We start from the raw sequence: 25,454 nt of genomic DNA, 5'->3' as shown, positions 1-25,454 counted from the left end.
CATTCGTTCCTGACCATTGTCCAGTGTAAAACTTATACAGTGATGATTTGACACTGATTGCAACCTTTCCGCAGGCTTAAAAATTATCTTTGGTCAGCAGTACATCCCCTTGTGTTGTGTTAACAGGGGATGTGCCACCATCAATAATGAGGGAAGACCGATCAATTTCCTACGTATTCTCTGTTCATCCCGATCTACCAAGTTTATTATTAGAATACCGCACCTACAGTCAATGAAATAGAGGAAACACAAATTGATTGCACAGTTTTGTAGACTTGCATTCTAAGTTAAAGTTATTTTATTTTTAGTAGAATTTTTTGCGACTCTGTTGTCGGGTATCCCAGGACCAGGGGCTCCTTCCCTATCCCTAATGCTAGGGGTGCCCTAGCTCACTCTGTTCCCTGGATTACTTCAGATGGTGAAAATGCCGGGGCCACGTACCTTGCCTTAGCTCCTGAATCCACCCTCAGTCTGTACCCTTCCCCCACCCAGGGAAGAGGGGAGTAGAAGTGTACCGTAATACACCAACCAGACTACCAAGGTAATACCAACAGGGATAAAGAAAAATACCAATCATACAAATATACACACATAAACAACAGTGGTAAACACCAGAGAGTGGAGGATGGGGTTAAACCAAAGTAGGAAAAGAAAGGGAATTATCACACACTCAAAACTTAGCAACAGTCACAGATAAACCCACCAAACCCCTACTCTAATAACAACCAACAACAACCTCCAGCCAGGCAGCATAAGCTACCTCTGACAATGAGTGCTAGCCAGGGCCCAGATTAAATAGGAGATGGGAGTAGCTAACATTGCACAGCTGAGCCTTAATGCAGGAAAGGTTGCAGGAGCTCTCAACTGAACAAATTAACCCCTGCACTGCTAAAAGAAATTTACACATTTTAATATGAAGGTGAAGTGCTTCTAATTGGTGCAGGAGTAGGGGAAATCAAACACTGCAGTCTTCTGGCTCCTCTCTGTAACGGTAAACGCGTGACAGTGACATAAGCACTGGAGTAGTAGCCATTAGCATGTAAGTCATCATTTAATCCTTTTATAGGAAAATAAAATAACTGATCAATAGTCATTCTAATAAAAAGTTTTATTTAAGAGGATAATTGATTTTTGTGCTTGGTTTAATAAGGAAAATTATTTTTATGTGCGGCCCGTTGTAGGTATCCACGTGTTTTTACCCTGTATCAGAGCCAGCACTCAGTGCATACAATATGTTAATGGCTTGTCTAACATACACCACTTACGGTATATAGCCATTTCATCTCATGTAGTCTATTGTGGATTTGTTCCAAGTTTATTTCACTTACCCCCATGAATCTGATTAAGAATTTTAGTCATGACCTGCTTCTTGCTAAATATCTTCTTAAAAAGTGAAAGTAACTAGCGGAAATCTATCACAAGGGCCCCCTATACACATACCTCATAACATTCTATTACTACTGATATAATAAGTACCATTAGCCCCAATTTACCCACATCATGTAGTAATTTATAAGGCATTCAAGCCCATATGATTATAGCCTCAGGCCTGGCAGTCACATCTTATATCCACCCACATCCTTCATTCTGCGATTGGAAATGGACCAGTTTAATGTTAATAGTGTTAAATGCCAGTTTTCACCTGCTTGTTACTGTTAAATAACTGCACATTCTGTTGCTACAAGACTGCGAGGGTATGTGCACACGTCAGGATTTTTTGCGTTTTTTTCGCGTTTTTTCCGCTATAAAACCACGATAAAAACGCGAAAAAAAAACGCTAACATATGCCTCCTATTATTTACCGTGTATTCCGCATTTTTTGTGCAAATGTTGCGATTTTTTCCGCGAAAAAATCGCATAGCGGAAAAAAAAGCAACATGTTCATTAAAAATGCGGAATTGCGGGGATTCCGCACACCTAGGAGTCCATTGATCTGCTTACTTCCCGCACGGGGCTGTGCACACCATGCGGGAAGTAAGCAGATTATGTGCGGTTGGTACCCAGTGTGGAGGAGAGGAGACTCTCCTCCACGCACTGGGCACCATATAATTGGCCAAAAATAAAAGAATTAAAATAAAAAATAGTCCTATACTCACCTTCGATGTCCCCCACAGTGTTCCCGCCTCACCGCTGCATGCTGCCGCTTCGGTTCTCATAGCTGGTGTGCGGTGAAGGACCTGTGATGACGTCACTGTCTTGTGATTGGTCGTGAGCGGTCATGTGACCGCTCACATGACCGCGACATCATGGAAGGTCCTGCGCGCACACACCAGCTATAGGAAGAGGAACGGACGCCGCTGAGGAGATCGTCTGGGTGAGTATAAGCATTTTTTTTATTATTTTTAAACATTCTATCTTTTACTATTGATGCTGCATAGGCTGCATCTATAGTAAAAAGTTGGTCACACTTGTCAACAGTATGTTTGACAAGTGTGACCAACCTGTCAGTCAGTTTTCCAAGCGATGCTACAGATCGCTTGGAAAACTTTAGCATTCTGCAAGCTAATTTCGCTTGCAGAATGCTAAAAAAAACAGCGAAAAAAACGGAAAAAAAACGCAAAAAAAAAAAAGCGGATTTCTTGCAGAAAATTTCCGGTTTTCTTCAGGAAATTTCTGCAAGAAATCCGGACGTGTGCACATACCCTTATTCATATCGCACATTTTTTTTTGAGTAGTATTTTGTGTTTTTGTTGGGCAGCATTAAGTTCTTAAGTTTTATGAATACTATTTTGGTAATAATTGATAGTAATACAGTAATATTCAGTGTAAATTGCGCCAACAATAATTATGCATTCAGAATAAATGTATTTTACTAGCTCACAGTAGTTTTGAAGTTTCATATGTAAGGGACAAGTCTGGGATTTAGATGTTGATGACTTATCCTTGCAATTGTAGCTGTTCTCGAGTACTACAGCTTAGATCATTCACTTTAAAGGGAACCTGTCACCCCCAAAATCGAAGGTGAGCTAAGCCCACCATCATCAGGGGCTTATCTACAGCATTCTGGAATGCTGTAGATAAGCCCCCGATGAAACCTAAAAGATGAGAAAAAGAGGTTAGGTTATACTCACCTGGGTGGGCGGTCCGATCCGATGGGCGTCGCGGTCCGGTCCAGGGCCTCCCATCTTCTTACGATGACGTCCTCTTGTAGTCACGCTGCGGCTCCGGTGCAGGCTTACTTTGTCTGCCCTGTTGAGGGCAGAGCAAAGTACTGCAGTGCGCAGGAACCGGGAAAGGTCAGAGAGGCCCGACGCTTGCGCACTGCAGTACTTTGCTCTGCCCTCAACAGGGCAGACAAAGTACGCATGCACCGGAGTTGCAGCGCGAAGACAAGAAGAGGACGTCATCGTAAGAAGATGGGAGGCCCCGGACCGGACCGCAACACCCATCAGACCGGACAGCAGCGGGACCGCCCCTGGGTGTGTATAATCTAACCTCTTTTTCTCATCCTTCAGGATACATCAGGGGCTTATCTACAGCATTCCAGAATGCTGTAGATAAGCCCCTGATGCCGGTGCGCTTAGCTCAACTTCCATTTTGGGGGTGACAGGTTCCTTTTAATTCTCAAGGTAAGGGTAAAGCTTCTCTGCCCTGCCATCCACAAGACTTCCTTAAAGGGGATATCTGGGACTTTAAAAAAAAGGCATGTAGCTGCTAACAGAGGCAACTACCTGTCTGTTGTACCTGGTGCTGGTCATTGACGGCTCCTACCAGAGATTCAGCTAATCCTTATTCTTTTCCTGTTGACAGGGCGGAACTACTGGCATCATGCTGATTGACAGCCGACTCTCTAATGCCTAACTGGGAGAAGTCAGCTGTCAATCGGCATGACCCCAGTAGTTCTGCCCTGTCAACAGGAAGAGAAACTGTTGCTCTGTTGATGGGGAGCACCTGAATCTCTGGTAGGAGCGGTCAATGATCGATGCCAGGTACAACAGACAACTAGTTTCCTCCGTTAGCTACATTACTTTTTTTTCTAAAATCCCAGATATCCCCTTTAAAGAGGTGATCCACTATATTGTATAATGCGCCCATCAATTTACACCTTTTAAATAATTATTTTTGTAAACACATAGTGCTGCCATATCTGCCTGTGAGCGCTGTTATTGCTACTCGCTCACTTGGCACCACGTGACCCCGGCTGCAGCCACCGCTGGAATCTGCAGATGTCACGTCAACTTCCAGACTTCCTTGATTCAGCACCCCGCTGATTGACTGGGCTGTGGGCAGTGTTTCACCGCACCTCACTGCCCAGTATCCAGCGCGTGCTTTCCCTCTCTCCTCTGCTTTCATTGGCCGCAAGTGTGCGCTGGGATACTGGGCTGTGATGTGCGGTGAAACTCACATTTTATGTTTTCCTGCCAACACATCAGAATTTGCAGCTGATTTTCCTGCTGCTAATCCTCAGCGTGTGCACATACCCTTACTAAGTCTTAGCTCCTGGCCACCAGCTGTTAGTAGGACTACAATACAGTTCCATTCACTGAAACAAAAAATATTTGGATTTCCTATACTCACTGAAACAACCTAAACTGTGACTTGAATCTGTCCATTAGCTGACGAGTTACGGAAAACTATTGGGCTGAACATAAAAATTAGCATTTTGACAAATATTTTGATGGCATAATTAATATTCTTTTCAGCCTGTTATTTGACCTGTGCAACATCTGCTACGTTATTTCTTAAATAGCAACGACGACCCAGAGAACCATGGGAATTAGGCGTTAGCATTTGCTATGTAGGCTTGGCTAGGGTAGATGAGTAATTAATGGCTCGGGCTGACCATCTGGTTACATACTTAACAATAGCTCCAAATGATAACTGTGTCAAGTACATCCTAAATATGCAATCCAACAAACGGCCAAACGACCTGTAACAACCGTAAGATGGACGTCAAACGAAAGCTGCATGACATGAATTGTATTCACCGGGGCATAGCGTATCTGACATCATTGTCAGAGATTTCGTTAAAAGCCTAATGGTTACAAGTTCACAATAACAGGAAAGTAAGTCATGGCCCCATTGTAAGGGATAATTTCTGTAGACCTTAGAATATAACCTCAGAAACTTGCATAGTACACCTTCATAACTAGAGGTTAAACAGGAAACATATTTGGACTTCTCTACGTTTTACCATGTGCTGTACAAAAAAACCTCTAATCATTTTGAAATGGTGGAAACGCGTGAGCCCTAATGTAAGAAATGAATGCAATACATTATGGAAATTGTGCCAGATGTCTGACAGTGTGCTAAAAAAGTGAAGAACATAATGTACATCTATTTTATTTATTATGCTTTGCTTATATAGCGCCATTAATTCTGCAGCGCTTTACAGACATCATCGCTGTCCCCATCGGGTCACACAATCTAAGTACCCTATCATTATGTCTTTGGAGTGTGGGAGGAAACCGAAGCAATGGAGGAAACCCACGCAAACATGGGGAGAACGTACAAACTCCTTGCAGATGTTGTCCTTGGTGGGATTTGAACCCAGGACCCCAGTGCTGCAAGGCTAATCACTGAGCCACCGTGCTGCCTACTCTAAGTTTTAGCCACCTTTCTTAACTCCATTGACAATTTTTTGAAAAGATATCTAGAAAAGAAGGCTTGTCTCAGAGGAGCCATAAAAGATATTGATCGCATGCACCATTTTTTGTGCAAAATGCATATGTGACATACACTAGTCACAGCAATGCATATAAAGTGTTTACGTGTCACAGTGATTGATGTGAAGCGATTAGCGTCATTTTCATTATAATATACATGTTTTTGGCATTATACATTAATCTCGCCCATCAAGTTTATCATTCTGGTGTACTTTTTGTAATTATTTGCAAAGTGATGGATCAAACAAGTAGTTTAGGAAAAAGTACATGTTTCCATCTGAGAAAAAAAAAGCATCTGCAAAATAGTGTGAAGCAAGCCCTGGAAGAACAAAATAATTAAATCCCTGTAAAGCTATAAAGGAAGACATGTAAGCACTTTAAGGAACACTATTGGAGCATGCTCTGAAATGACCCTGGCAACGTTTGCACTTGTCATCAGTTTACTACACCTCGAAATCCTATAAACAATTGTAGCCTGCCGGGATTTACGGCTTCTGCCCATATGTTCTGTTACGCACCTTGTCCTGGTTTGTTATTTTCACTTAACCTATGTATGACTTCCTGTCAGCTTTAGAGATACAGATGTGGGAGAAAAGAACAAATGTTTATTGTGTAGGGTGACCCTGTGTAACTTGTTAAGTGGGATTCTTCCCAAGCTGCACAGTCATGCCTTACCAATAAAGCCCAAAGTCTAGGGAATAATCTGACCAAAAGCTCTCCCTCCAGCCCCCCTACCCCAAGTAGAAAGATGACTATCTATATTTATTTACATGGTTTAAAGTAAATCTATGGAATCCTACATATTACATTTTTTCCATGTGAGATAGCTGTCATTCAGCGACAGATATATACTCTGATATCCCCAGAAACATATAGGCTCAGTGAGCTTGCATTATTCTATAAGGGAGGCGCAAGCAAGCGCTGACCATACAGACAGTGTCTGATCTCTTAGCAGGAAAAAGGATCAAACACATAAATCCAACATGCCCGATCCTTAATTTTTTTGAAACACAAAATAATGAATCGGCACTTTTGATGGCAAGAGATAGGGGTGAATGCGCTATCCTATTAATCTTACACCTTTCGTCAGTCTCTCACACACTTAACCATCTTAAGTTCTTTTATGTGGCTTTTAGAGCAGCATGTGCTTGAGAATTCACATATGATAAAACAATTAACATACTCGAATACTTGAATAAGGTCTCTATCTAGTCTGGGAAAACTACACTTCTGTCCAAACGGCAACATTTCGAAATGTGCTCTGCAAAAAGAAAAATAAATAACGTCACCTTTTTTTTATGCAGATTGTCAGTGGAGTCCGAAATAAATAAACCACACTGAAAATAGTCAGAACCAGAACTGGTGGACTCATAAAATGTTCATTATAACGTCAGAAAACTTTCATAGAGAATTATACAGCTATACCACAATGAATTTTTAAAGTATACAAGCCTTCTCAGGTCTAGAAGAACTACTTAATAATGTAGACTGTTTTTTGTTTGCAAAATCTGATGACATCTAATTCTAAGGTGTAACATTTCTCCATGCGGAGAGTGACAAGCCAAGCCTGGCATGTCAGAAAGAGGAGACTTATAAGCCATGTAACATCTGATTAAAAGTCAAAAACACCTTAGTTTCAAACTACTCAAAAGAACTAATGAAGCCCCAAACTCCTGTTCATACCATAGACATCATAAAACATTTAGAGCCGGAACCTTCTGTTCTGTAGCTCCCACTTTCTAAAACCTGACTAGAAGGGTGGAATCTAGAAGAAAAAGAAAGAGCACTTCATAGGGTATTGAGTATGGTAGCTGAGGGAGTGTGAGTATTATCACATCTCACAGGTCCTCCACAGGTCCCTGCTCACCTTATTGTGTTGTGTGCAGGACCCAACACCTACCTCGGTCTTATTGGCGAATTAATGAATTAATGAAGCTGCTGCTGGCAACCTTCTGGCGGGATCCAAACAGTCCATAGGTATAGACCAATATAACAGTAGGGTTAAGGTGGTGATCATGCCATTCTGCTTGCAGAAGATACCAGAAAAAGTTGACTATGGTTTGGAAGCTTTATTAAAATGTACATATACGCGTTTCATACCGACTCTTTCGTCAGCATATTTTAAACTTTCCTACCTTTCTCATGCATCTTTGTCCAAATTTAAGCCTTCACATTTACTATTATCACTGATCTTCTTTCTAAAACTCAGGGCTCATCAAAAACAAGACACAAAATGCCCTAATTCAGTTTGGTTTTGAAGGGCAAATAAAGCACTGGCTCTTTCCAGAGAACATTATGTAAATGGATCAGTTCTTGTTACTTACACTGCAATGCTACAAAGCGAAGAGCACAAATTTATGTTCAGATTTCCGCTGTAAAGGCCTAATAAACCATTTCACGCAGGCAGTGATTAGAAACACAAGACATTTAAATGTATGCAGGATGCTTACCGCACATCTTTTTGACGCTTAAAAGAAAGGTAGCATTTTCTGAATTCATGCTTACCCACGCTTGTAGGAAATATATCTTCATTATTAATTTGTACTTCAATCCAATCCATGAGTAGGTTCATATACTGAGGTGCTGGTAAGGCAGTGGGCTTCTTGTATTTCATGTCATCTTGCCATCTATACTCATACTTTGGACCTCCAGACATAACAGGACATGTTCGTTCAGTGCAAAAGTCACAAATGGTACCATAGATGAGGTTAATCCTATTGAAAAAGTCCACTACATGAACAGCCACCCAGTCATTGAGGTCTTCTCCACTGGGCAGCTGAACTGTGGCTTTCAAGTCAACTCCAGAACTTAAGGATGCTTGTGCCCGCTTATGTAATTCAAACCTTTGCGTGCCAGGGTCAAATTTTCGTTTAGGTCTGAAAGTCTTGTCTTTGTTAAACACTTGCTTTAGTCCTATAGACATGGCGATTAAATGTTTGCTATATCCTTGTGATCACGCAACTTGAACTTGGGATTGTCCAAACAAAGTAATTGTTGGCCTATTTTCTGGGAAACTTCATTTTTCTGGGGAGAAAAGTAAGTTTTAAATAAATGAATGGACAATGACATGTATTTGTATTATTAATACCCATTAGCCATGGCACTATACATTAGGGGGGCTTACAGCCTCTTTATTGTTCTCCCGTAATGTGACAAATCAGACTTCTTCTCCAGCTGCTTAGCATTTTGGTTACTGATCAAGACTAAAAACAATGCAGAATTGTATACAGATGTATTATGTCAAAATTTTAGCCCACCCTCCAGAATGACAACAGAATTATTGGTAAACTAACCCCTACACAGCAGGTTATCAGGATTAGCAAAAACATGGCCAGTAGCCACAGGTTGTGTGTGATATTGCAGCTCAGCCCAAGTCACTACAATGAAGCAGGGCTGCGTATTCAGACACAGCCCATGGACACAAGAGTAAAGACTGCATTCAACAACAACAAAAATCCCCGCATTATTATATATATGTGGTATGGGGGGTTATGTTACTGACAGATTCCTTTTACAAAAGCTGATGAACATCTCCCGCCTCGATTACTGCAATACTCTCCTCTGTGGCCTCCCCGCTAACTCTCTTGCACCACTCCAGTCTGTCCTCAACTCTGCTGCCCGGCTAATCCACCTCTCTCCTGGCTACTCCCCTGTTTCTCCCCTCTGGAAATCCCTCCACTGGCTCCCAATTCCCCAACGAATCCAGTTCAAACTACTAACACTACACTGATCTACAAAGCCATCCACAACCTGTCTCCTCCATATATCTCTGAAGTAATCTCCCACTATCTTCCCTCAAGTAATATTCGATTCTCCCAAGACCTACTACTCTCCTCCACACTTATTCGTTCCTCACACAACCACCTCCAAGATTTCTCCCGAATATCCCCCATCCTCTGGAATTCCACGCCTCAACACGTCCGATTATCCACCACTCTCGGATCTTTCAGATGGAACCTGAAAACCCATCTCTTCAGGAAAGCCTACAGCCTGCAATAACCATTCTGCCGCCTCACCACCACCCGAGTTGCCGGCTTACCAACCACCCGAGCTGCCGCCTCACCAACCACCCGAACTGCCACCTCACCACCACCCGAGCTGCCGCCTCACCACCACCAGAGCTGCCGCCTCATCACCACCAGAGCTGCTGCACCCTCGACCTACTGTCTCTTCCCCATTATCCCGTAGAATGTAAGTCCGCAAGGACAGGGTCCTCTCCCCTGTGTACCAGTCTGTCATTGTAAATTTGTTTACGGTAAATGATATCTATAACCCTGTATGTAACCCCTTTTCTCATGTACAGCACCATGGAATTAATGGTGCTATATAAATAAATAATAATAATAACATTGTATAGGTAAGTGTAAATGATGATGATAGCAGCACACTGCCTGTTTATGAGGGGCGACAGCCTGCTAAAAACGATATCATTCAGTCCACATAGCAAAGGCCATCAGATCAGCTGGCAAGTGTTCTTTTGTAGGCCAATGGTGGAGAATGAGCATATATGGCACTCATATAGCAGTGGGGATAAACAGTGATCAGCATCATACTTTTTAGCCTGTAGGACATTTGCACAGAATATTAATATTTACTAGTGATGAGCGAGTATACTCGTTGCTCGAGGTTTCCCAGGCACGCTCAGGTGGTCTCCGAGTATTTGTTAGTGTTCGGAGATTTAGTTTTTGTAGATTCAGCTGCTTGATTTACAGCTATTGGCCAGCCTGAGTACATGTGGGGGTTGCCTGGTTGCTAGGGAATTCCCACATGTAATCAAGCTGTATAGTAGTCGCAAATCATCCAGCTGCGGCAGGGAAAACAAAATCTCCGAACACTAACAAATACTCGGAGATCACCCGAGCGTGCTTGGGAAAACTCGAGCAACGAGTACACTCGCTCATCACTAATATTTACAAGTTAGCCACAAAACACGGGCTATTGTGTATTTATATGCAGATTCATTACTGAAGATCTAAAATCGAAAAATCAAAACCTCGCTTGTACAAATGTTGGTGGCCTGACATTGTATGTGCTCCAGAGGTCATCCCAAGTTACAGAATTACTAGACAAGAAATCCATTCAATAAGTGTTCACCATATTATCTGCCTTTCTCCTTATGTCTGGGAACACGATATCTTATGCAATTAATCCTTTAGTAACTCATGATACTTCTGACGTGAAGCCATAACCAGAACTTGCTGAGAAAGCAACTGTTGGTCACCATTGTAACCTACAGGAGTCCGAGCTTTCTCCGATAAGGGTATGTTTCCACGTGCCGGATTACATCCGGATTAGCTGCGGATTGAACGCTGCGTACAGCCGCAGCGCTCAATCCGCAGCGTCCAGATGTTACAGCATAGTGGAGGGGATTTTAGGAAATCCCATCTCCACTATGCGTCCGAACACACATCCGGCAGCCCTGCGTAACTGGACATGTGGCACGTCTTTTTAGAACGCAGCATGTCTGTTTACCTTGCGGTGACGCTCCGTCGCCGCAAGGTAAAACACAGGGCCCTATGTATGGAGTGCGGTGATTCTGGATGTGTGCAATGAACACATCCGGAATCACCAAGCGTACAGAAGGGGGCGGCGCTTTGGGCGTGATTACGGACCGTCAACACGCACCCATAGAATGGCTTCTGTGTGAACTGGCTTTACATATCCAGATTTTCCATCCAGTCACACAGACAATTCATTATGTGCTCCATTGCATGGTCCCTTATTTGCACAGTTATTTGTCCCCAGTATGGGAATAAGTGATCGGACCACCACAAGCTTATTCAGGCTATTATCTATACTATCACTGTGTACATGATGGGACATTTTTTACCAGTTAATTCTAACCACGTCCTTTTTTTCACCTATTTGTGGCTTTCAGGCACACGAGTAAGTATGACAGCCACCATCCAACAGCGGAGATCTATGTACAGTTGTGGCCAAAAGTATTGACACCCCTGCAATTCTGTCAGATAATACTCAGTTTCTTCCTGAAAATGATTGCAAATTCTTTGGTATTATTATCTTCATTTAATTTGTTTTAAATGGAAAAAACACAAAAGAGAATGAAGCAAAAAGCAAAACATTGATCATTTCACACAAAACTCCAAAAATGGGCCAGACAAAAGTATTGGCACCCACAGCCTAATACTTGGTTGCACAACCTTTAGCCAAAATAACTGCGACCAACCGCTTCCAGTAACCATCAATGAGTTTCTTACAATGCTCTGCTGGAATTTTAGACCATTCTTCTTTGGCAAACTGCTCCAGATCCCTGATATTTGAAGGGTGCCTTCTCCAAACTGCCATTTTTAGATCTCTCCACAGGTGTTCTATGGGATTCAGGTCTGGACTCATTGCTGGCCACCTTAGAAGTCTCCAGTGCTTTCTCTCAAACCATTTTCTAGTGCTTTTTGAAGTGTGTTTTGGGTCATTGTCCTGCTGGAAGACCCATGACCTCTGAGGGAGACCCAGATTTCTCACACTGGGCCCTACATTATGCTGCAAAATTTGTAATTTGTTGGTAGTCTTCAGACTTCATAATGCCATGCACACGGTCAAGCAGTCCAGTGCCAGAGGCAGCAAAGCAACCTCAAAACATCAGGGAACCTCCGCCATGTTTGACCGTGTTCTTTTCTTTGAATGCCTCTTTTTTTCTCCTGTAAACTCTATGTTGATGCCTTTGCCCAAAAAGCTCTACTTTTGTCTCATCTGACCAGAGAACATTCTTCCAAAACGTTTTAGGCTTTTTCAGGTACGTTTGGCAAACTCCAGCCTGGCTTTTTTTATGTCTCGGGGTAAGACGTGGGGTATTCCTGGGTCTCCTACCATACAGTCCCTTTTCATTCAGACGCCGACGGATAGTATGGGTTGACACTGTTGTACCCTCGGACTGCAGGGCAGCTTGAACTTGTTTGGATGTTAGTCGAGGTTCTTTATCCAACATCCGCACAATCTTGCGTTGAAATCTCTTGTCAATTTTTCTTTTCCATCCACATCTAGGGAGGTTAGCCACAGTGCCATGGGCTTTAAACTTCTTGAAGACACTGCGCACGGTAGACACAGGAACATTCAGGTCTTTGGAGATGGACTTGTAGCCTTGAGATTGCTCATGCTTCCTCACAATTTGGTTTCTCAAGTCCTCAGACAGTTCTTTGGTCTTCTTTCTTTTCTCCATGCTCAATGTGGTACACACAAGGACACAGGACAGAGGTTGAGTCAACTTTAATCCATGTCAACTGGCTGGAAGTATGATTTAGTTATTGCCAACACCTGTTAGGTGCCACAGGTAAGTTACAGGTGCTGTTAATTACACAAATTAGAGAAGCATCACAAGATTTTTTGAACAGTGCCAATACTTTTGTCCACCCCCTTTTTTATGTTTGGTGTGGAATTATATCCAATTTGGCTTTAGGACAATTCTTTTTGTGTTTTTTTCATTTAAGACAAATTAAATGAAGATAAGAATAACAAATAATTTGTGTTTGCAATCATTTTCAGGAAGAAACTGAGTATTATCTGACAGAATTGCACGGGTGTCAATACTTTTGGCCACAACTGTAAATGTGTTTGGTTTTATTTTTCCAGTTCTTCACACATTGTGTTTTTGCTACATTCCCCCCCCCTCTGTGTTTTTGCCATAGAAAGAATGCAGTGTATTACAGTATCAGCAAGGTGAATGAGATTTCAGAGATCTCATGCACATGCTGCTTTTTTTCTTAGAGATTTGAACCTACAAAGCTTTTTTTTTTTTCAAAACCTGCAGCATGTCAATTTTTTTCAGTGTTTTCGCAGCATTTTTTAAAGGAATGGGAAAAAACACAAGTACATACAGTACAGACCAAAAGTTTGGACACACCTTCTCATTTAAAGATTTTTCTGTATTTTCATGACTATGAAAATTGTACATTCACACTGAAGGCATCAAAACTATGAATTAACACATGTGGAATTATATACTTAACAAAAAAGTGTGAAACAACTGAAATTATGTCTTATATTCTAGGTTCTTAAAAGTAGCCACCTTTTGCTTTGATGACTGCTTTGCACACTCTTGGCATTCTCTTGATGAGCTTCAAGAGGTAGTCACCGGGAATGGTTTTCACTTCACAGGTGTGCCCTGTCAGGTTTAATAAGTGGGATTTCTTGCCTTATAAATTGGGTTGGGACCATCAGTTGTGTTGTGCAGAAGTCTGGTGGATACCCATCTGATAGTCCTACTGAATAGACTGTTAGAATTTGTATTACGGCAAGAAAAAAGCAGCTAAGTAAAGAAAAACGAGTGGCCATCATTACTTTAAGAAATGAAGGTCAGTCAGTCCGAAAAATTGGGAAAAATTTGAAAGGGGAAGGTCAGAGAGGCCCGGCACCTGCACACTGTAGTACTTTGCTCCGCCCTCAACAGGGCAGACAAAGCACGCCTGCGCCGGAGCTGCGGCGTGAAGACAAGAAGAGGACGTCATCCTATGAAGATAGGAGGCCCCAGACCGGACCGCGACGCCCATCGGATCGGACCACCCACCCAGGTTGAGTATAATCTAACCTCTTTTTCTCATCTGTCAGGATACATCGGGGGCTTATCTACAGCATTACAGAACACTGTAGATAAGCCCCTGATGCTGGTGGGCTTAGCTCATCTTAAGGTACCTTCACATTAAGCGACGCTGCAGCGATAGCGACAACGATGCCGATCGCTGCAGCGTCGCTGTTTGATCGCTGGAGAGCTGTCACACAGACCGCTCTCCAGCGACCAACGATGCCGAGGTCCCCGGGTAACCAGGGTAAACATCGGGTTACTAAGCGCAGGGCCGCGCTTAGTAACCCGATGTTTACCCTGGTTACCAGCGTAAAATGTAAAAAAAACAAACAGTACATACTTACATTCGCGTCCCCCGGCGTCCGCTTCCTGCACTGACTGAGCGCCGGCCCTAACAGCAGAGCGGTGACGTCACCGCTGTGCTGTACTTTCACTTTCACTTTACGGCGCTCAGTCAGTGTGGGAAGCGGACGCCGGGGGACGCGAAGGTGAGTATGTAGTTTGTTTTTTTTACATTTTACTCTGGTAACCAGGGTAAACATCGGGTTACTAAGCGCGGCCCTGCGCTTAGTAACCCGATGTTTACCCTGGTTACCAGTGTAAAACATCGCTGGTATCGTTGCTTTTGGTGTCAAACACGACGATACACGCCGGTCTGACGACCAAATAAAGTTCTGAACTTTGTTCAACGACCAGCGATATCACAGCAGGATCCTGATCGCTGCTGCGTGTCAAACTAAACGATATCGCTAGCCAGGACGCTGCAACGTCACGGATCGCTAGCGATATCGTTTAGTGTGAAGGTACCTTTAGATTTTGGGGGTGACAGGTTCCCTTTAAGCCATGGTCCAAAAACAGCCTAAAACACAGCAAAGGGATCTCATCGCTGAAAGTTATCAGTCAGGGAAACGGTGCACAAAAGTGTCCAAGGTATCAGCTATATCATGGAATACTGTAAAGATGGTCATCAAGAAGTGGCCTAACACTACCTGTGAATAGCGGTCACTTTACTGCTATTCACAGACGCCGGAGACATCAGAGAACGTGGACTACATCAGGCCTGTGTAGCAACATTATGGGTAATAAATTACCGTATATACTCGAGTATAAGCCGACCCGAGTATAAGCCGACCCCCCTAATTTTGCCACAAAAAAAACTGGGAAAACTTATTGACTCGAGTATAAGCCTAGGGTGGAAAATACAGCAGCTACCGGTGAATTTCAAAAATAAAAATAGATGCTCCATACCGTTCATTATTGCCCCAAAGGAGGTTCCATATAAAGCAGTGCCATATATAATGCTCCATACCGTTGATTATTGCCCCATAGATGCTCCATATATAGCTGTACCATATAGAATGCTCTGCACGGTTCATTATGGCCCCATAGATGCTCCTTATAAAGCTGTGCCATTGCTCTGCACCATTCATTATGGCCCCATAGATGCTCCTTATAAAGCAGTGCCATATATGCTCTGCACTGTTCATTATTGCCCCATAGATGCTCCTTATAAAGCAGTGCCATATATGCTCTGCACTGTTCATTATTGCCCCATAGATGCTCCTTATTAAGCTGTGTCATATATGCTCTGCACTGTTCATTGTTGCCCCATAGATGCTCCATATAAAGCAGTGCCATATATGCTCTGCACTGTTCATTGTTGCCCCATAGATGTGCCATATAAATCTGTGCCATATATAGTGCTCTGCACCGTTGCCCCATAGATACTCCACATAAATCTGTGCCATATATAACGCTGCTGCTGCAATAAAAAAAAAAAACACATACTCACCTCTCTTGCTTGCAGCTCCTCAGCGTCCCGTCCCGGCGTCTCTCTGCACTGACTGATCAGGCAGAGGGCGGCGATCACACTATATGCGTCATCGCGCCCTCTGACCTGCACAGTCAGAACAACAGGACGCGAAGACTGAGCGGCGCCCGGCGTGTGGAACGTGGACAGGTGAATATAAAATACTCACCTAGTCCCGGCGATCCTGGCGCTCCCCCTGCCTGTCACACTGTCTTCGGGTGCCGCAGCTCTTCCTCTGTCAGCGGTCACCGGCACCACTGATTAGAGAAATGAATATGCGGCTCCACCCCTATGGGAGTGGAGTCCATAATCATTTCTCTAATGAGCGGTCCCACGTGACCGCTGAACAGGGGAAGAGCTGCGGCACCCGAAGACAGTGTGACAGGCAGGGGGAGCGTCAGGATCGCCGGGACTAGGTGAGTATGCCTCAGCGCCCTCTCCCCCTCACCCGCCGACCCCACCGCCGACCGTGACTCGAGTATAAGCCGAGAGGGGCACTTTCAGCCCAAAAATTTGGGCTGAAAATCTCGGCTTATACTCGAGTATATACGGTAGTAAATGAGGGAGTGTCTGTTTTCTTTATTTCTGTCTTTTTATGTTTTTCAGGTATCCTTTTTTGGACTACTTCGGATTCAGCAGATTACTGAAGACCTGCATGGGATGTTTTTTTTATAAATTGGTATTTTTTTCTGTGTGTGTGTTTCTATTTTTTATTACCAGGTTAGTAATGGGGGTGTCTGATAGACTTCTCTCCATTACTAACCCCAGGGCTTGGTGCCAACTGTGATTTTTCACAAATCACAGCTGCCATCAAACATAGCTACCATTACCCCGATTGCCATCGCATCAGGGCAATCTGGAAGAGGGGGGCAAAGCGCCAGAATTGGATGATCCAATGTGACTGGGAAGGGCCCAATAACCAGGGACCTTCCCAGCCCACAGCTGTCTGCTTTACCTTGGCTGGTAATGAAAAATAGGGGGGACCCAATGTCATTTTTTTTTTTCATTTATTTATTATTTATTTATTAGGTTAATCCATGCACAGTAAACTACACACATGGCACTAATTATATCACACAGATATCTTTCTATCTATCTACCCCATATCTATCTATATCTTTGCACATCTAATAACATACCAAAGAGAGACAAAACACGTTATAAAAACGCAAGTGAGCCGAGATGTGGGATTCAAATTCAGCTGCATGAACGTCTTAACAAACACTGATCATGTGTACATACCCTTAGGCCATGTGCACACGTTCAGGATTTTTAGCGTTTTTTTCGCGTTTGTTCGCTATAAAAACGTGATAAAAACGCGAAAAAAACGCTAACATATGCCTCCTATTATTTACAAGGTATTCCGCATTTTTTGTGCAAATGTTGCGATTTTTTCCGCGAAAAAATCGCATAGCGGAAAAAAAAGCAACATGTTCATTAAAAATGCGGAATTGCAGGGATTCCGCACACCTAGGAGTCCATTGATCTGCTTACTTCCCGCACGGGGCTGTGCACACCATGCGGGAAGTAAGCAGATTATGTGCGGTTGGTACCCAGGGTGGAGGAGAGGAGACTCTCCTCCACGCACTGGGCACCATATAAGTGGTCAAAAAATAAGAAATAAAATAAAAAATAGTCCTATACTCACCCTCGATGTCCCGCGCAGTGTTCCCGCCTCACCGCTGCACGCTGCCGTTCGGTTCCTGTAGCTGATGTACGGTGAAGGACCTTGCCGATGACGTCACTGTCTTGTGATTGGTCGTGAGCGGTCATGTGACCGCTCACGTGACCGTGACGTCACGGAAGGCCCTGTGCGCACAGACCAGCTATAGGAAGACGAACGGACGCCGCTGATGAGATGTCTGGGTGAGTATAAGCATTTTTTTATTTTTTTTATTATTTTTAAACATTCTATCTTTTACTATAGATGCTGCATAAGCTGCATCTATAGTAAAAAGTTGGTCACACTTGTCAAACAGTATGTTTGACAAGTGTGACCAACTTGTCAGTCAGTTTTCCAAGCGATGCTACAGATCGCTTGGAAAACTTTAGCATTCTGCAAGCTAATTACGCTTGCAGAATGCTAAAAAAACGCGAAAAAAACGGAAAAAAAAACGCAAAAAAAAATGCGGATTTCTTGCAGAAAATTTCCGGTTTTCTTCAGGAAATTTCTGCAAGAAATCCGCAACGTGTGCACATGGCCTTAGTATGATTTTTTTTCTGTGACAAGACACGTGGCATTGTAACGGGAGAGAGAGACTTTTTATATTTACTCTAATATCTCAGCCGTGGGAAGTAAAATGTGTGGCTGTCCATTTCAGAAATCAGCTAATCATCGGCTCTGCTTCATTACATAAAGAGTTTGTCTTATGCTCCTATGCAGCATCAATAGCAAAAGATAGAATGTTAAAAATAATAAAAAAAAATAAAAATATGGTTATTCTCACCTTCTGACAGCTCCCCGATCTCCTCAGCGATGCTCCCGGAACGTTCCGTTCCCAGGGATGCTTTGCGAGAAGGACCTTTGTGACGTTACGGTCGCGTGACATCCACGTCATCCCAGGTCCTTCGCGCAATGCATCCCTGGGAACGGAAGCTGCTGCGTGCACCGCTGAGAGACGGGAGGACTCTGGGGCCATCAGAAGGTAAGTACATCCCTATTTTTTATTTTAGTTCTTTTTTTTTACAGAAATATGGTTCCCAAGGGCCTGGAGGAGAGTCTCCTCTCCTGCAGACCTGGGAACCATCCGCACATAAAGTGCTCACTTTACGCATAGTGGGCATAGCCATATAAAGTGAGCGTTTCAATGCAATCCTATGGCGGCAGAATCGCCGTGATTCCGCAGACTTAATGAACATGCTGCGGATTTTACCGGAATGCGATTCCGCAGCGGGAAAATCCGCAGCATGGGCACAGCAAATGCGGAATCCCATAGGATTGCATGGGAATGTGTTTTTTAAGCGTTTTTATGTGTTTCCGCTGCTGTAAAAATGCAGCAGAAATGCATAATAAAGCAACTTGGGCACACAGCCTAAAGGGAATCTGTCAGCAGGACCCCCCTCTCTTACACCCCCCCCCCCAAAAAAAAAAACTATTTATATCCCCAAGGGGTATCACTTCTCCTTGCGGAAGGTGACATGTCAAGCATGGCAAGATGAGGAGACTTAAGCCGCCATGCTATATCCCCATGTAAAACTTACAAATACAAATCCAGCACAGCCTGTACCTAGGCACTCCGTACCTAAGAATTCAGAGTGTGAATGGATATGCAATTGAGACTGAAGTGTTTTCCGTGCAAGGAAGCCCTTGTGAATCCTCTTTCACCCCTGCTGTCCTGCCTGTAAAGTGTCATCTTCTCCTGCTTGACTGACAACTGTTTTGCTGTGTGACTTCATGCAAAGGAGCCATGGGTTAAGGAGTAGAAACAGAGCCGGTGTGACAGAGGTTTGGGAAGCGCTCCCACACATTGAAAGCACTTCAGCCTCATCTCCATTCAAGTGCTGATTCCTCAGTAATGGAGGAATGGACTGTCCATGTAAAGGTATTGCTGGACTTGTCCTTGAAAGAGCTACAAGACTTTTCCTTTTTGCCTCATTCTTTTTAGTGTACTGAAAAAAATGAACGGTTTTCCATCAGTGTGCTGGACCCATTTGTCAACCATTTTTGATCCGTATGTTGCTTTTTCCATCAGTGTGGAATCCATTTTTCTCATGTGCAAAGAAAAAATAATCAAGCTTCTCCTATAATATATAATATACTGTTAATGAATTGAGCATGACCCTTTGGCATTTGTAAGCCATTCTAGAACAATACACAATATTGACTTACACAGTTTATAATAAACTGCCCTGGATTTAGCATCCTAATAGCATTGTCTATTATCCCTGCTACAATGGCAGTGTCATAAAAACCATCTGGCCCCTTTAGTGCTGCAGTCAGTAGAGAGGACGGAGCACGATGCCCTAAACAAATGCTAGACATTTTATACCGACAGCTGCGAATCAGAGCATACTGGGACATTTACATGTCTAATGTCAATTCAAACACAAGCTTCAACTAACTGATAAAAAATGCATGGAAGAAAATCCACATAAGCTCCAGCAAGCTTAACGCTTCTTACCACATAATCTGTAGGACCTAGCAATGATGGCTTTGATCATCAGCTGATCATACCAGACAACTTGCTCCCAGTGTACAAGTGGCGACATGCAATAGCAAAGTCATCCCCCTTATCCACCAGTGTCTGGAAGCACTGAGGTGCATCTGACTGGGTGCCAGCCGACCTCAGCTTGTAGGTACACATCCACATCCTCAGGCTTTGTACTTTTGACCCTAATGTACTTTGTTACCACTGGTGACCAAGCAGCATTCCTTAGATAAAATCTAACTAGAATATTTAACAGCATACTCCAGCCTGTTTGTACACATGCTGGAAGATCAATTACTGACCTGGACAAACTGCAATTTCCTACTATAATGTTATTATCTGAAGCACTGATAAAATAACCAGCAGGTCTTTACAGCATGGGTGGGAAACCTCAGGCCTGCGGGCCATTTACAGCCCTCGATGACCTTTTATCCGGCCCCCTAGGCAGATTCCCAGGGACTGCACTGTATTTTGAGGGCAGTCAGCTATTTAATTTCTTTTTGCTCTGTGAGCACGCTCATGGAGAGTTCACTACTGAACCATGAAGCACACGCAATGAAAGATTACTGACAACAGTGCCAGCGTCAGGACGCACTTTGTGGGCGGAATTTATACGGCCCCCGAAGGATGGTATAAATATCCAAATGGCTCTTGGCAGAAAAGAGATTTCTCACCCTTGATGTAGAGTAAGGCTGGTTTCACATTTGCGGTTGTGTCCGCAGCGTTTGTGCCGCAATTTTCCGCATGCGTCGTGTATTCCTATCTTTAACATTAGGGACGCAGGTGATTGGTTGCGTTTTGCCGCGTTTGACAACGCATGCGTCGTTTCGTCGTCTGCGGTTTGGCACGGTAAACGCTACATGTAGTAATTTTAGAGGCGTCAATTTGCCACCTAGAAACGTATGCGGTTGTTAGCGGAAGGAATGCGGCAAAAAAACGCATTACGGTCTATGTTGCACCACAGGAAAACATGTCTAGACACTGATTAGCCACCTCCCACATACAAAGTGATAAAAGGAGGGAGTGGGCATTGGCAGGTCACTACACGGCAGACTGGGAAGCAGAGCAGACGCAGCAGAGCACCTTGGAGGAAACAACACTCTGAACAATGTGAGTATATCAAAGCCAATGTCTTAATTTTCTATTTTCTGTCTCTATATGTCCTAATTTCTGCCATTTTTTTCTTTCTGCATGCATCAGAATGTCATCTTCTTCTGAGGAGGAGCAACGGCCAGGGCCTGCACAAGGGGAAAATGTCAGTGAAGTGAGTACTCACCTCTTCAGATTGGTAAGTATTCACTGTCACATCTACACATGTGAGAAATTTTTTTTTTCCTTTTTTTAGAGCAGTTCTTCCACTGCGGCAGAGGGTGAGCAGGAACAGCGGGGTCACAGTCGGGTGGCTAGGCGGCAGAGTGTACGTATACCTGGCTGACTGTTTATTGTATCCTGACTTTACAATTCTTGAATGTTCATTTCTTTACTTTCCTCTTTCTTTACCTTTTTCTTCTTGGCTCCTTTTTTTTCTTGACTTTTAGGCTATGTGCACACGTCAGGATTTTCTGCAGAATTTTCCTGAAAAAAAAACGGACTTTTTCTGCAGGAAATCCACATGCGCTTTTGACGCCGTTTTTTGTGCGTTTTTGACGCGTTTTTTTCCGGAGCTTCCCAATGCATTAATAGCGGGAAAAACGTGAAAAATCCGCAAAATTAATGAACATGTTGCATTTTTTACCGCGATTCGTTTTTTTCACGGAAAAAAATGCATCATGTGCACAAGAATTGCAGAATGCATTAAAAATGATGGGATGCTTATGTATGCGTTTTTTAAGCGTTTTTCCCGCGGAAAATGGCCGAAAAAACGCAAAAATCCTGAACGTGTGCACATAGCCTTAATATTCATGCCAGTTTTCTGTCTCTGTTTTCCTTCCTTCTTATGTTAATGTCTCCAACATTAATGTCTTTATTTTTTTTTAGGTTCCAGAACGGAATGAGGACCTCAATGAAAATGACCTCCTACACTCCCTGGTCCATGAGCGAGTCCCGTTGAGGGACACCCAGGTTCCGCAGCACTCGGACAACGTGACAATCCAGCGGCTATGGAATGAGGTGGCCAAAGCGATGTGGGATGGCTGGGACAACCCCCGACTCGGGTCCGAAATGCATTTTGTAAGTACTGCAATGCGGTGTGCTGCAGCAGTGACCTTGACCGTGATCACATAACTCTGTGTGATGAGAGAAACTCCTGAAAGTGCATTGTCTAACCATTATTTATATTTTTCAACAGTGCTCAAAGTCAAAACACGTTGGCGTTCGATGAAGGATCGCTTCAACAAGGACCTTCGCCTAGTGGTTCCTTGTGGTTCTGGAGCAAGGATCCGCAAATACAAATATCACCGCATCCTTGCATTTTTGAGACTGATCCTTGCCCAGAGAACGTAAGTATTTTTTGTGGCGTAATGGGCTGTGTTGGATTGCCTAATCTGTACTTTTCTATTCCACAGGAGTTGGCGCTTTACTATTGTAAATATTTTGTATTAATGTATTTTTTTCTTCTTTTTTCACAGCACATGGAGCAGCACTCTTGACCCTGGTTCTGGAGTGGTCCTTCATCAAACAGCCACGGACCCATCCCAGCCTTCAAGCAGCGCTGCAGAAAGTGGGCCTGCCACACAGACTGGAGACCAGGAAGCTGGTCCATCAGGTGTTCCCCTGTCCCAGTCCTCTGCCTCTTTTTTTTGGGCTCTTCCCGGCAGCGGCAGAGGGCCTCGGACAGGTCACTCACGCCCAAGTTTTTGCACTTAAGCTCGGTCTTTCATGATGGACTCAAGGCGATGGGTGACCGACTGGATCGTGCCATAAACCATATGAATACACTTATCCAGGAGGTCACCAAAAGCCTTGACCAAGTGAAAGCCGACCTCCAGAGGCCAGCACATCATTTTTTCAATCAAATAGAGAAGGGCATGTCGGAAAACCTTACTCCTGATCTCCAGCTTAGTGTCATGCAGGCCTGCAATGCTGCTTACGTGCAGGCTATGCAGCAGAGTCGGTATTTTCAGCAGACAGTGGTGGCATATCCACCTGTGCCAACACTGTCACACTTGACCTCAATGCTGAGCTCTGCTGCATACCACTGCACGGCCACCTCCATTCCAAGCACTGCCGGACACCACTACAGTGCCACCACCATGCCGAGTGCTGTTGGACAGCCCACCGCCACCACCATGACAACTGCTGCTCCTGCTTGGACCTCCTCCACTGCCACCACCATGCAGCAGCAGGACCCTGGCATGGCCTTCCGCTCCTCCACCACCACGATGCAGCAGGACCCAGGCATGGCCTTCCCCACCACCATGCAGCAGCAGGACCATGGCATGGCCTTCTTCTCCACCACAACGATGCAGCAGGACCCTGGCATGGCCTTCCACTCTACGAGCACAATGGACTCTGGCATGGCTGTCCACTCTACGAGCACAATGGACTCTGGCATGGCTGTCTGCTCTACGAGCACAATGCAGCAGCCGGACCCTGACAGGTCGCCCACCATGACACACAACAAATGAGCCCACCGAGGCTCCCCAGACCACATAGATCCCAAAAAGGGAAAAAAAAATAAAAAGCAGCGTACTATCTGTATTCGTCCCCCATCACCTCCCAATGTGTCTGTAATGTCAGGTTTGTCTCACCCTTCCAGTGTGTCTCTGGCCTCTCATGTGTCAAGCCCCATCCCCGAACTCCCAGACCCCACTACTTTAACTGCCCCTTCTCCTGCCACCCTGCGTCGTCCACACTTAGCCAGGCCTCACAGCTACACACACCCCAGTTCCGTCACTCTACCCCAAGCAGGCGCAGCTAAATTTTTTTTTTTGTTAAAAAATAAATAATAATGTTTTTTGCCCCCAATAATGTTTGGTTATTTGTGTATTTCGCAGCCGGCAACACACACCGTGCACCTAATAAAACACTGTGCCGCACACTATATTTTTTTGCCAACTCATAGCTCCAGTAGTTATTAAGTACAACACTGCAGCTTTGTGTGTTTGGTATAGAGCTATGAGGTGGCAAAAAAATATATAACTTGTATTTTCTCCATAATCTCTTCAGTCTGATTAATCTGTGTCGCAGACTGAAGAGAACATGGCGGTAATACAAAGCAAAACCATACTCAACAGGTCATGTGTCATAAATAGTGAGTTCATGATGCACAAAACTCTGCGTCTTGAACTCATTATTTATGACACCTGACCTGGTGAGTAGACAACTGCCTTGTATAACCTCCATTTTTTCTTCAGTGTACGTAATCTATTTCACACAAACTGAAGAGACGATGGAGGTCATACAAGGCATATCTATACTCACCTGGACATGTGTCAGAAATAGTGAATTCATGATGCTGTTATTTGTGCATCATGAATTCATTATTTATGACACCTGACTTGATGAGTGTAGATCTGCTTTGTATTATACCTCCATCGTTTCTTCAGTCTGCGTCGAATAGATCCTGCAGAACAGAATCAGGACGTAATGACGTCAACTACCTTATCACTAGCAACCTAAGTGGTTTTTAGAGGAAATACATAGGAGACTCGGTCAAGATATCAAAACACGTAGTTTATTAACAAAAAATATTTTTAACATTTAAAACATAACTGGTACAGACCCAAACCCAACAGGACATTTTACACAATATTGTCTTGCCATGCCACACGTCCAATATCAGAATCAAAATAGGCAGCAAATTGGTTCCGCATGTGGCCAACTTCAACAGTTGACCACAGCGGGTGATGCTGGTAATATGGCAATGGGTTTGCAACTGGTTTATCCAGTTCAATGTTGGGTCGCTCTTTTGCCATTACGTAATTGTGGAGAACCACACAGGCTTTGACCACCTCATGGACTGTCTCCATTTTTAGATTAATGGCTGTCCCAAGAATGTGCCATTTTGAGACTAGAATCCCAAAGGTACACTCTACTGTTCTTCGGGCCCTGGTCAGTCTGTAGTTATAAATCCTTTTAGTGTGGTTCAAGTCCCGACTGGAATAGGGCTTCAGTAGGTTTTCACACATCTGGAAGGCCTCATCCCCAACCATAACAAATGGCATCGGTGGGCCTTGAGTGTTGAGGAGAGGTCGTGGCAGTGGAAAATTAAAATTTTTGCCATACACACGTCGGCCCATATCAGAGTTCTTGAAAGTCTGTGAGTCATTGCCAAGGCCAAAAGCTCCATTGTCCACGGCGATGAAGCAATAGTCTGTTATTGCCATGAGCACAACAGAAAAATATTTTTTGTAGTTGAAGCACTGCGATCCAGTTCTGGCGGGTTTGATAATGCGTATGTGCTTTCCATCCACCGC

At 43.9% G+C, this 25,454-nt stretch overlaps 2 protein-coding genes across 3 annotated transcripts in view; one reads left to right on the top strand and one right to left on the bottom strand.

The window, feature by feature from the left end:
- Positions 1–25,454, bottom strand: part of MOB3B (MOB kinase activator 3B) — a 116,579-nt gene that overhangs the window by 81,801 nt on the left and 9,324 nt on the right. The window contains exons 1-2 of one of the 2 annotated variants that reach the window (XM_077249271.1): positions 20,071–20,825; positions 8,112–8,630 (exon numbers count right to left, since the gene is read on the bottom strand). In XM_077249271.1, the coding sequence (XP_077105386.1) occupies positions 8,112–8,529 (418 nt within the window). In that variant the 5' untranslated portion in view covers positions 8,530–8,630; positions 20,071–20,825. Of the gene's footprint in view, positions 1–8,111; positions 8,631–20,070; positions 20,826–25,454 lie in introns of those variants that run through there. The other variant, XM_077249270.1, reaches the window with a different exon arrangement.
- LOC143818524 (uncharacterized) lies at positions 20,936–22,391 on the top strand. Its single transcript, XM_077248932.1, has 4 exons — positions 20,936–21,207; positions 21,298–21,361; positions 21,443–21,514; positions 22,075–22,391. The coding sequence occupies exons 2-4, from the start codon at positions 21,299–21,301 to the stop codon at positions 22,318–22,320; spliced, it is 381 nt and encodes a 126-aa protein (XP_077105047.1). The 5' UTR covers positions 20,936–21,207; position 21,298; the 3' UTR covers positions 22,321–22,391.

This window comes from Ranitomeya variabilis, chromosome 1 (genome assembly GCF_051348905.1).
Source record: "Ranitomeya variabilis isolate aRanVar5 chromosome 1, aRanVar5.hap1, whole genome shotgun sequence".
NCBI classification, from domain to species: Eukaryota; Metazoa; Chordata; class Amphibia; order Anura; family Dendrobatidae; genus Ranitomeya; species Ranitomeya variabilis.
Note: the sequence above shows the minus strand (reverse complement) of the source record. Positions and strands in the feature narration are given on the sequence as shown.

Coding starts and splice junctions, on each gene's coding strand:
- LOC143818524 (XM_077248932.1), top strand. CDS start 21,299: ATGTCATCTTCTTCTGAGGAGGAGCAACGGCCAGGGCCTGCACAAGGG. Junction 21,362..21,442: donor AAGGGGAAAATGTCAGTGAA/GTGAGTACTCAC, acceptor TCCTTTTTTTAG/AGCAGTTCTTCCACTGCGGC. Junction 21,515..22,074: donor GGGTGGCTAGGCGGCAGAGT/GTACGTATACCT, acceptor ATTTTTTTTTAG/GTTCCAGAACGGAATGAGGA.